At 33.8% G+C, this 12,826-nt stretch overlaps 3 protein-coding genes across 15 annotated transcripts in view; 1 reads left to right on the top strand and 2 right to left on the bottom strand.

Moving 5' to 3' along the window:
• Positions 1-3,250, bottom strand: part of slc35h1 (solute carrier family 35 member H1) — an 80,656-nt gene extending 77,406 nt beyond the window's left edge. For 3 of the 13 annotated variants that reach the window (XM_073938086.1, XM_073938089.1, XM_073938093.1), the window contains exons 1-4: positions 3,196-3,250; positions 2,525-2,673; positions 2,257-2,407; positions 551-614 (exon numbers count right to left, since the gene is read on the bottom strand). In XM_073938086.1, coding sequence (XP_073794187.1) covers positions 551-614; positions 2,257-2,407; positions 2,525-2,635 — 326 coding nt within the window. In that variant the 5' untranslated portion in view covers positions 2,636-2,673; positions 3,196-3,250. 13 annotated transcript variants of the gene reach the window in all.
• Positions 3,251-5,039: 1,789 nt separating this feature from the next.
• taf13 (TATA-box binding protein associated factor 13) lies at positions 5,040-5,894 on the top strand. The gene is given in 2 exon segments (NM_001004665.1): positions 5,040-5,102; positions 5,201-5,894. A coding segment is annotated over 1 exon segment (375 nt). The 5' UTR covers positions 5,040-5,102; position 5,201; the 3' UTR covers positions 5,577-5,894.
• Positions 5,895-7,448: 1,554 nt separating this feature from the next.
• tnnc2.2 (troponin C2, fast skeletal type, tandem duplicate 2) lies at positions 7,449-12,036 on the bottom strand. Its single transcript, NM_131563.2, has 6 exons — positions 11,975-12,036; positions 10,547-10,598; positions 10,324-10,467; positions 9,311-9,425; positions 9,087-9,223; positions 7,449-8,404 (listed from the first exon to the last, which is right to left on the bottom strand). The coding sequence occupies exons 1-6, from the start codon at positions 11,975-11,977 to the stop codon at positions 8,373-8,375; spliced, it is 483 nt and encodes a 160-aa protein (NP_571638.1). The 5' UTR covers positions 11,978-12,036; the 3' UTR covers positions 7,449-8,372.
• Between the last annotated feature and the right edge of the window lie 790 nt (positions 12,037-12,826).

The following is a 12,826-nucleotide window of genomic DNA, read 5'->3' as shown; positions in this document are numbered from 1 at the left end:
TACAGTGGTGTGAAACAAATAAGTACATTAGGTAAATAATAAGTTTATTTTATTTTATTTTTTTTTAATTAAAAAAAAAACACATGGTAATGAGAACTTTATATAAAAAGATTCAGATTTTGTTGCTCGGATTTATTTATTTTCTTTAAACTTTTTTACAATTTGTTTTAAATGTGGCCAATATCAGACTCCAGTGTTATCTAATCAATGTCTTAACAGACCAATAAACGCAAAAAAACAAAACAAAAATCACATTCAGCATGCTGTCATACTAAAGTAAACAGTGTCAGCTATTTAGTTATAAGGTGGTGTGCTAGCAATGTCAGCAAATTCATGCACAGGTTATAAGTAGGTTGAAGAAGAGGATTAGAAGAGGAGTGAAAATATTTACATCATATACAAGCAAAAAAATTAAATCAGCAGTACAGACAGACATACATTAATATTACCTGCAAAATGTTAGAATAAAGTTTGAGGTGCCTCACTAACACTATACACTATTGCAAACACTATACAATCTAATCTGTCAGATAGTAATAAACATGCTTACAAACTAATAGTGATGAAAAGGAAACTCCAGTTGGACAGTCCAATATCCAACGTTGTCGCCAGGGCTGAGGGACACAGACAAACCGATGAACAGATATTATTATGATCAACCATTTTCACACTAGAATGCAAGGTTTATATCATTCTGTGTTACTTTTTGAACATTAACTGATCATGAATAGATGACACTGCAGTACCCACTGTGCTTCTAAATCACATTAAATGTTTATTCCCAACAAATTCAACTACATTGCAACGATATCCGTACAACGCTGAATTTTGTCAAAGCCAACGTCTCCACTTACATGCTCGCTACATGGTCACAACGTAGAAATGTAAAACGACTAAAAAGGTTGTAGCAATGTTGTCGTGTAACATTCAGCAACCGTGAGACGACGTTCTTAGTACATGTATTTATTGTTTTTTCCTGGCAGTTAATCAATACCGTCTAGAATACAGGATAAGCAGAAATGGTTTTCCAGTATTGCTTTTAATATTAAATATTGCTCATTCATTTTTTCCTTTTTAATATAGGCCTGAGTGCATATATAATTTTTTACATGTAAAAATGCCACACAAATGCATATAGATTACATTAAATAATTAACTAACTATATACAGCTGAGGTCAGAATTATTAGCCCCCCTTTGATTTTTATTTTATTTTTTTTCCCAAATGATGTTTAACAAAGCAAGGAAATTTTCACAGTCTGTCTGATAATATTTACTCATCTGGAGAAAGTCTTATTTGTTTTATTTAAGCTAGAATAAAAACAGTTATTAATTTTTTTAAAAACCATTTTAAGGTCAAAATTATTAGCCCCTTTAAGCTATATATTTTTTCAAAAGTCTACAGAACAAACCATCGTTAAACAATAACTTGCCTAATTACCCTAACCTGCCTAGTTAACCTTGTTAAGCCTTTAAATGTCAATTTAAGCTGTACAGACGTGTCTTGAAAAATACATAGTAAAAAATTATTTACTGTCATCATGGCAAAGAGAAAATAAATGAGTTAATAGAAATGAGTATTTAAAACTTTTATATTTAGAAATGTGTTGAAAAAATCTTCTTTCGTTAAACAGAAATTGGGGGAAAAAATAAACATGGAGGCTAATAATTCTGACTTCAACTGTATAATTAAACTAAACTGGAGAATACAACAGATCGGGGAGCGCAGCCGAAAACCAGGCATAGCTGTAGGTGCGGAGAAAGTAGTCAGAGAAAGAAACAAATCCAACAGAGAATTCAATTCACAGATGGATCCACAGTAGCCACAAGTCACAATATGCAGTGAACGTTGTTGAATGAGACACAGAATGGTCTGTCGAAATTTAAACCGATTCATTTATAACGGGTAAATGTTGTACAGTGGTTGTCTACAACCTAAAGCAACAGCCATTAAATGGCAACATTATGACACTGTTGTGTCAACCATCAGCAACAACGTAGATCCTCAACCTTTTTACAGTATTGGTACAACGATGTAGGAAGGAAGCTACGTTGAGGCAACGTTGTGCGTTTGTTGGGTTTATACATAGTTAAAAGTGGTGTACAGAACAACAATAATCCAGATTAAGCACAGTGTGAATGGCCCTGATGTGGACTTTACCTGCCCAAACTGTGTGTTGGATAAAAAAAGATAACGGGTTTAATCTATTCAAACACTTTGTTTGGTCTTTGGACTCATGATGACTTTAATTCTCACCTGTAGGGGCTACTTTAGAAAGGTAGACCTTCCAGGGAAGAGTAACTCGAGGCTTTCCTGTCCAGCACTGCATAGCAGAGCGTGTCAGTGTGGATAAACAGAATATTATAGTGAGATGGACCAGGGTCATAAAAAGAGGAAAGTGGAAGTCCTGAAATTAAGTTACAACAACAGGAATTAAAACGGAAGTATAATAATATAACAATAATCTAAATTTAAGAAAAAAAACACAATGAGATTTTCATAATGCGACTGAATGACATCCCACCTTCATGAGCCATTTGTTGTAGAAGGTTATGCCAATAGAAAACGCATAGTAGAAAAGCACCAGACCCACAGTGCGCAGCGCCTTGCAGAGGAAGTGTGTCGGGCACGCCATCCTGGACAACCCGGATACCACAGGGCTCAGCTAACACTCTTTAAAAAACAAAGAGAGAGGGGTGGGATAATAACAATCAACGCAGTTAGTCCACAAGTGTGTTAACGTGTAAAACCAAACTTGATAAGGACAAGCAGGCCAAAGTTTGACGTCCGCGTGTCGAATCGATCGGAGAAACACTTGTTGAAAACTGCCAGAACAAGCTGTGCCGGTTCAGTGCCTGATAAAGAGACTAAAACCTCATGGGTTGTATTCTGAAGCCATTTACACAATAAATTCGAGCTTCACTGAAGGGAGAGCTAAACTCATCACCTCACTGATGCTGACAAGCGCACGCTGACATTTACAGCTGAGCTAACCAATAAGTTACTAGTTAGCTTGGGTCAGTGATCAGTCTTCTTACCTCACTGTTTACATAGTCCTCCAAAACGAGAAGCTGCTGCTAATAAACACTATGTAACCATCATTTGGTCGCGCGAGTCGTCTCGGAGCGTTAGGTTTACATTAACACGCTACTATTAGTGAATCGTGTCATTTAATGATTGAGGGTTTTTGCAAACCTACAGACACCCCTGTGAGTTACTTGCGCTGCTGTGACGTGGACGTTGCTCTGCTGACACATGCGCTGCAGCCCGGGAACATTTGAATTCGATATAGATAAGGTTTCACAGGAGATCATTTCAAATCGAATGTTTTCATCCTCTGTGTGTGTTTGTTCTCTGTTGTTTGGACAAAGTGAATTATCTTGCATCGTATAATTATATTGTTTTTTGTTGTTTTGTTTTAACCGATATTTTGCAGCCAGTCATTTGAATCCGTTCATTCGAGTCGGTTCTTTTGAACGAGTTCTGAACAAATCATCATTGAATCAAACAGAGCGAATCACATGTGCAATGAATTTGATGGGGATTTTTAAAATTAAATTAATAGAAATTGAATATAGTAATATTACAATAAAACACTAATAATTAACAAATATCTGGATAAACATGCTATTACATTAATTTAAAAATACACATGGATTTAAATTAATCTTAAAATTATTATATTATAATTAATTCGCATAAATTACATTATAAATTAATTCATACAAACATAATTATGATAAAATTCAAATAAATAATAAATTAAAATACACTAAAATAAAAAAAATATTTAAATGCAAAAATACATACATACCGAGTTACTTGACAATGTAGAAAAATGCCATAACGCAACTTAATATAAACTAAATATTTTCCAAATTTAAATATTTTCCAATTTTATAGGGAAATTTATAACATTAAATGTTCATAGTACGAATTGCCTAATTCTAAAAAAAAATGCATAGATGCCTTTTACATTTGCATTTGCACGAGGATGATCATATCTTCAGAATCTAAGTGGCATTTAAAGATTAACCCCTGCCTCAAAATGGTTTGGCTAGTTAATACTTTTGTGAACGTTGGGCAGACAAAATCATCAAAAGTCTTTTTTTAAATTTTATTTAGTTTATCATTTGCTCAAGAATACAGGTGTGAAGATCAACTGTGATAAACAAAAAAGCCAGGACAGGAGTTGTGATTAATGTCAAACAACATATCAGTAGTGAGTACAATAAAAAAAAAAAAAAAAAAAATATATATATATATATATATATATATATATATATATATATATATATATATATATATATATATATGTATATATATATATATATATATATATATATATATATATATATATATATATATATATATATAATTAAATAAATAAAATTAATTAATTAATACTTAAATTGCAAAGTATACCAAACTAAGTATAAGAAAAGGAATTCACAGTAAAAATATGTATTATACATTTGTAATTATGTTCATATCTATTTACATACCTATGATTATTAATAGCAACCTGTAGATACATTCATTTAGTGTAAATCTCTGTTCATGGCTAATACAACTTGTAAATATCATAGTATCCATCTGTTAATATCACCATAGTATATATATAACTGCACTTTATTACTTACACCTGTATCCTGCACTTGCTGCTATTGCACTTGCTGGTTAGACCTAAACTGCATTTCGTTGCCTTGTACTTGTACATGTGTAATGACAATACAGTCAAAGTGTGTCTAATCTAAAATCTAATCTAACAAAATACCATAAATACAAATTACATAAACACATAAAAAGAGCATGCATTTAATGTTTTAGTTGCCTGATTGTTAGAAGAGTTAGATAAATACTTAATATAATTTATAAAAAGACTCAGGTCAGGATAAAACAAAGCTAATTTGTGACGTCAAAGAATCACTAAATTGATTTGTTTGAAAGATTCGAAAATACGTTAAACTTCAACATGTGTTTCATCCAGAACTCTAGATGGCGCTAACCGATTGAATCTCCCTATCCTGGGTCGCGTCAGATGTAAACGAATAAACAGCGTTTCCTGCTGGTTTGTTTGTGTTCTCTGTTGAACTCTACATGTAAGCCATACACAAGCACTGTTCTCTTATAATATAAAATACCCGACATTTGCATATTCATACCCATTTCTAACCAGCGTACTGTTTTTAATTTCAAGAATGGCCGAGGAAGAAGATGATCCCGGTTTTGACGAGGATTTGGACGACGGAGGAAACGGGGCAGACTCCGGCCAAGGGAGGAGAAAGCGGCTTTTTTCCAAGGAGCTTCGCTGCATGATGTACGGCTTCGGAGACGACCAGAACCCCTACACCGAATCAGTGGACATCCTAGAGGATCTGGTGATCGAGTTCATCACGGAAATGACACACAAAGCCATGTCCATCGGGCGCCAGGGCCGCGTCCAGGTGGAGGACATTGTCTTTCTCATCAGAAAAGACCCCAGAAAGTTCGCCAGGGTGAAGGACCTGCTCACCATGAACGAGGAGCTGAAGAAGGCTCGAAAAGCCTTCGACGAGGCAAATTATGGCTCTTAAAATTGGCCCTCAGTTGCTAGGCTTTTATTTTGTTCAATCATTGTTAATTTTTTTTACATTTTAATGCTGTTTTGGTTTTCAGTTGCTTGACACTTCACAGTTTAGTTCATTTTTTTTCATTTGTTTGTGCAATAAATGTACATCGTTACACTTTTATCGGAAGATCTTTTTCCAGATTATTTTTTGAAAAGAGCTAACAAGCACTAACTTCTCGAGAATAATGAAAATTATAATACAACACCCGTATATTATCATTAACTGTTTTTGTTATAATCGCATCGTATGTAATTCTAAAGAGTTATTTTACACACTTCAAAATGAAAATAAAAAGGACTAAATCACAGTTGAAAAAGTAAGAATGGTTCCTCAAAGAACTGGACAGCAAAAAGTTCTTAAAAGGACTGTGTATTTTTTAGTTTTAAAGACTCGTCGATGCGCCCGTAGAATATTTAATTAATGAGTGTTAAAATACTATATAATTAATCGTGTAAGTCTTTAGTGTTTTGAATTATAATGTGCATTTGGCCTTTTTACAGATTATTGCTGAACTGGGTAAAAGTTCTATAAATTTAAGTCAAGAAAATGCATTATGAAAAATGTAACTCCTATATAGGGCTGTGCCGATAAACAATATTATATAGAATCGCGATTAAATTTGTCAATAACAATGATTAGATCTGGACTTTTTTTTTTTACTCTATATTGATCCAAGAGCCAATCACACAGCAGACATGTGCAACAAAGGGAATCTAAAAGTGCGTCGATATCAAAGATGTACCTAATTTTTGGCCACCGAAAATTTATTGGCTAAAAATGTTATGTCATTTAATGGACCCTCTAATTTTAGTTGCTTTAGTCAATATCGAGATTGCATTAGTTTTCCATTCATTTCCACAGTGGTAATTTTTCACTGCAAAGAAAAGTTTGTTTCAGGATCATCATTGCTTTTTTGATTTTCCAAAGTAAAAGGTTGGTCGATAATTAGATTATTTACATCAGGGGTGTCCAAACTCGTTCCTGGAGGGCCAGTGTCCTGCACAGTTTAGCTCTAACTTCCTTCAACACACCTCCCTGGAAGCTTCTAGTTAGTATACCTAGAAAGAGCTTGATTAGATGGTTCGGGGTCGGAACTAAAATATGCAGGACACCAGCCCTTCAGGACCGAGTTTGGACATCCCTGATTTAGATGTTCTTAAGGGGGGGAAATTACATAACTCTACCCCAATGTTCTTGAAAACTGCAGCAATAAGGAATAAAAAGCCTTGGTTAATAGTGTCATCTATTGTTATTTACATTTTTAAGTATTAATATATTGTATAACTATTAATAATTTATTATAACAAACTAATATAGACATAAATGTAGATATTGCATTAAAGAAAAGCCATGCTACCACTAGTCACCTTATTTTGCATGAGCTATTTCCAATCTATGTATGTAAATTCAGATATATTGCTGTCGGTAAATAACTCAAAAACTATTTGTACTACAAACCAAACCAGTATGTTTATGATTACACCAAGAAGTTCAAATAATATAACAAAAACACGGTTGTAAAATCAAACAGCATAACAGACAGCTAAACAAATGGAAGCAGATGCCAGAAGCCCTGCACATTCAACCTGCAGCACATGCATGTTGAGAAAATGAAAGTAAATCTGGTATTTTTCTCCAGTGTTTGTCAGTCCTCACAATAATGAGGACTGAATCACCCATTATTTGCAATGTTAGTGTGCGACGCTTTAATTCAGTCAAGCACACTTATGCATTCAGTAGCTGAAATCCTATCCATTTGTTCTACATATGAATCATACATACTTGATGAACTTTACATTACTAGTCTAGTCTACAAATAATACTCAGCAGCCATTGACCAGATAAACAAGACAGAATTTACTGATTTACACACACCACACAAAAAATAAATGTCATGTTGCAAAGCAATATGTGCAGTGGATGAGAACTAGGCTTCAGAGCATAATAATTTAAGAAATATTTAAAGCACTTGGGTATTTGTAAAATAATCTGGAGTTGGGGTCTTGCTGCTAATATATATGAACATTAAACGTTTTTGGTCTATACATACAGCGTCTATAAAAAACCATCATACTCTGTGAAAATCTTTACCTTTACTCACATTACACCCTGCTTTCAAAGACCTTAAGGATAAAGTTGTAGAAAAGCACAGGTTAGGAGAAGGCTTCACAGACATTTCAAAGGCTGGAAAAGTTATTTGGAATGTGATTTGATTTCAGGCTGCATGACAAATAAAAGTAATCATTTCACAGGGGTGCTGGTTTTCTATAGGCGCTGTATATACAGAAACTATAATCTAATCGGGGTCAGAGACCTTGATAAATCATAAATCAAAAATACTAAACAACATGTGTTTTATTTTTTATTCTGTTTTCAAGCGTTTGTTCTTAAATACAGTGTAGTGGTTGTGGCTTTGGCATTGGTCTATGCAGCGATAACAAGCTGCTGATCTAGACTAAATCTAGACTAAAGACACCCACAAATGAGGGGTCTACCATGGCGTGTGTTTCTAGCGAACATATCAACATCATGAAGCTGCGAACCACACCACAGCTTCGCTCCTTGGGTCTTGCGTATGAGGATCAGTGGGAGCCCAGCCTTGGCAAACCCCACACAAGTGTTCATCTGTCTGTCTGCTGCGGAGGTGAGATGGAGGCAGAAAGAGGACAAAAGGGGAAAGTGAGTTTGGGTGGCGTTATGAGGGCAGGGATTCAGTCGGCAGGGGTGAAAGGGGAGAGGAATGTCCATGAGTCTCTGTTTTTACTGCACGTTCTCCATCATCTTGAGGAATTCTGAGGGTGGAAAGACAGTGTTGAGTCAATATCTCTTCACAATGCATGTGCAATGTATGCACCCATAGAAATCTGGTATGTGGTAATACATATATATATATATATATATATATATATATATATATATATATATATATATATATATATATATATATATATATATATATATATATATATAAATTTCATATTTGGATTTCACATATTTGAAATACATGTCATATTAAATATTTATATCAAAATGTTGCTTTCATGTTTTTTGTTAACTTTTGAAATTGTGAAATAATTGGAAATGTATATAATGCACATATAAGTTCAAATATATTAGCCAATTAGGTAATGTTATGTATGTAAGACATATATATGAACATATATGTACATATTTCAAATTCCAATGGTTGAAAATTTGCATGAAAGCAATATTTTGAAACATATGTTGCATATATGTCACGTATATGTGATGTATGTACGTACTTGAAATTCCAATGGTTGGAATAAAATATGTAAGAGGCCATTTTAGCAATATTTCAAAGTATATGTTGCATATACTCTGACATTTTGACATGTGAAATCCAATTATAAACTTATAAATCGTATGTAATTTGCATATATTTCCATGTATCAGATTTCTATATGGGTAGTGTATAATAAGATAAAGCATAATGCAATTTATAAACCCTCATACCATCAAAGTCCAGCATGCCATCGTTGTTTTTGTCTCCGTCTTTAAGCAGCTCATCGATCTCCTCCTCTGAAATGGATTCACCAGTGCTGCGGATGATCTCAGCAAACTCATCTCTGTCGATGTAGCCATCACCGTTCCTGCAGATTCACAGTGTTGCGTTTGATGTAGTGAGCTTGAGTGACGTTCACAAACAGATGCACATGAGAAGATATCGAATGACTTACTTGTCCAGCACGCGGAAGCATTCGGCCAACTCTTCCTCGCTCTTGCCAGCCTGGTCCTCCTTAAGGAGTCTCACCATCATGACCAAGAACTCTTCAAAGTCGATGGAGCCGCTGCCTAAAGTTTCCAGTGAGTACATTAGCTCTTGCATATTTTAATTTTTTTAGCATTTTATGCTTAAAACTAAACAATCAGAGTGTATGTAGACAGAAACATACTTTAAGAAAACATACAAACAAAGATGTTGAACACATGACATGTGCTCTTGAATTGGCCTGAAGGGGCTCATAAAATTATATTCATTTTTAGTTTTAATATCAACCATTAAAGATATCTCAGGTCTTACTTAAAAAACAGGTCTCTTTCATAAATTTATCATCAAAATTTTGACAAGAAAAAAAGGGAAAAGAATGTTTGTTTTTCAATTATTGAAATAATTTAATAAAATAACTACAGATCATTATATTATCTGCAAACAATGGCTCAGCAATTCACCACAGAACAAAAACAATATTCCTAGTTCCAATTCCAAAAGGTAGAATATGTTTTTAAAAAAATTGATAATTGAAAAAATATTAGGACATTTTTATACTAAATTGAACATTGGAGGACATTGGAGGATATGATAGGACTTGGAGGACATTGAAGCTAGATAGGCTAAAAGCTTCTCTGGGCCTGAATATGTACTGTAGACTAACTTAATATTGATTAAAGAATTCAAACTTTTAAGGGTTTAACACAATGTGTTGATATTGAGGTAAGTTGCTTGTGTAGTTTTAATTTTCGCAGTGAAATTCTTATCAAATTGTTCAATATTTTTGCCTGAGAGAAATAAATTAGACTGTTTGTAGCGCCTCTTGAGGCCGAGCTAGAAAGCAATCCGTATTTGTGTGGAGACACATTTTTTTTAAAACGTGACATCAGATGAAAATGAATTTGCTTAGTTAAAATTTTTGCCTATAATATTATATAAAGTGATGTGTGTACACATTTCTAGCTGTCGCATTTTGTTTACCGTCTTCATCGACCTCCTCGATGATTTCTTCCAGCTCCTCTCTGGTTGGATTCTGACCCAACATCCTCATGACAGTACCCAACTCCTTGGTGCTGATATCACCGCCACCGTCAGTATCGAACATGTCGAAGGCAGCCTTGAACTCTTTAAAACAGACGCGTTCGAGTTAATACAAAACAAAGACGTGGATTACATTTTTTCTCTCTGTATATAGACAACTCACCGGCAAGCATTTCCTCGCTCAGATATGAGCGGGCCTCCTGTTGCGCGTCAGTCTGTGAAACAACACGTTGTTACATTATGAATGGTTAGTATCAGATGGCCTAAATATAGTTTTTTTTTTGATGTACTGAATTACATGTTTTATAACCACCATTTTTGTTACAAATACCACAACAAAGGTTTAGATTTTAAAACTATAGTAATTTGCTATATCCTACTAAATAACCACAAATTGACCAGGGTTTTGCAACTGTAATCATATTTTACCATTGTATTTGTAGTAAAACTGTCGGTAGTAGCACTAAAACATGGTTACTATATATATATATATATATATATATATATATATATATATATATATATATATATATATATATATATATATATATATATATATATATATATATATATATACATTCATTTTTATGTGACTTGGAATTTTATCAGGTTTATTAGGAGTTATTTGAGAGTCATTATTAGTTTTTGTTTTCCTGATAATATGCATGCATTACTACTGGGTTGTGGGTACAGCAGGTGGCGTCCGTCCAGGACAATTTTGCAGCTATTTTAAGGCTTAAGACGTTATCCCTGCAGTCAGTGACTGTAAATGGTAGTTAAGAAACAGGATCCTTGGAATGTGGTACCTCAGCATTTAGTTAGCCCACTTAAACTAGCCTGCTGATCAGCTTCATGTATCAAATAGCAGAATTGCTATCTCCACACATTTACCACTTTCCCAAATTTTAAGCACATAATAGTAGCCAACTAAAATAATTTAATTATCCAATCAGGTTTATATTTGAAATAGTGGAAAAAGTTGTTTCATCCATCTTAACCATTGAGCTATTATTAAAAAACATGATTATTATTTAAGGATATTTGAATGTTTTGTTGTAATTTGTGACAGATTTATTATACTTTGCTTGTGACAGCTAGACCATTTCTTGGTTTTGGAGAGAGATTTAAAGAAGGCTCAGTATTGCAAATAAAATCTGACAGTACATTAGTTAGACAACTACTAAAGTTGCACTCAGATTACCTCAATGTTAAAAATGATTAAAAATACTGAATTATGACATTTAAAAATGAATTACGTTTCTGTTTTCTGATCAATAGCATTTTTAAAATTATAACTGAATTATTTCCCTTTTTTATTCCCTATTATAAAGTTAAAACATGCAAACTTAAACATGCAAAGCTGCAAGAGAACCATTAATAAAATGTATCATTGCATAATCCTTAATTAATAATGACAGATATATACATATATATATATATATATATATATATATATATATATATATATATAGACACACACTTATAGACATTGCTCTATTACATTTGATTACTCTTTGATTAACAGGCCATTTGCACAATTGTTCATGCCTTCATAAGCAAAACTGACTGCTTAGATTATTTAAACTCTTACCATGATTGTGGTTTAGCTTCCCTCACTTATATCCACGAGACAAGCAGTGGTCAACACGCTCGCACCCCAACAGAAAGACTAGACATCAAGTGACAGTTCTGACACACTTTAAACAGGCCACCCAAGACCCGCCCACACACCTCCAGATTTAGAATCCTGAACTTTTAGGGTTCGGCAGCTCCCACAAGCCAATAGAAATGAGAAAGGAGTACACTTAAAGAACAGTCTTCAAGAATACAGGAAAATGGTAACAGTTCTACTGCTGCAGGCCTGTGTTTATTGGAGGAACTGATGAAAGACACAATAAAATGCTTATGCTGATAAAAAGCCACTATGCACTATGTTCAAGTGGCATTTATCAATTGACTGTTCGTCGGGTTCGGACTGAAATAGGGAAGCGAGTCTTTAGTCATGCCGCCCCCTCATACTGCAATATTCTTCAGTCTGAACTGAAAATGTCTGAACTTATTCAGATTGAGCTATTTCATTCTATCTTACACGGCAAACAATAAGAATCCATTTCTCAGTGGATGTGTTTTTGCATTGTAGTTTTGTATTTCTGAAAGACTAAACTGTATAATTTATTACATATTTTTCTTATCTTTTCTTTAATTTCCTTTCTTTTTTCTTTTCATTCATGAAGTTCTGTGTTGCAGACCTCTTGGCCAGGTCACCCTTGTAAATGGATATATGCAGTTAAATATTGTGTTTGGTGAATTGTTGAATTTTCTAATGACATCCGGATTTTGCTAAAAGCTTTTTTATCAATTCACCTCAAAAGTCGAAGACCTTAATCGCTACCTAAAATTGACATATTAGTAACTTAAAAGAGCAAGAGTACCATTTGAGTAC

This window comes from Danio rerio, chromosome 23 (genome assembly GCF_049306965.1).
Source record: "Danio rerio strain Tuebingen ecotype United States chromosome 23, GRCz12tu, whole genome shotgun sequence".
NCBI lineage: Eukaryota > Metazoa > Chordata > Actinopteri > Cypriniformes > Danionidae > Danio > Danio rerio.
Note: the sequence above shows the minus strand (reverse complement) of the source record. Positions and strands in the feature narration are given on the sequence as shown.

Bases quoted from the DNA above. Each gene is read 5' to 3' on its own strand.
- tnnc2.2 (NM_131563.2), bottom strand. The intron at 9,426-10,323 runs GTAAACAAAATG...TGGAAACTTTAG, and splicing joins CGAGGAGGTCGATGAAGACG to GCAGCGGCTCCATCGACTTT. The intron at 8,405-9,086 runs GTATGAGGGTTT...TTCCACCCTCAG, and splicing joins TGGCATGCTGGACTTTGATG to AATTCCTCAAGATGATGGAG.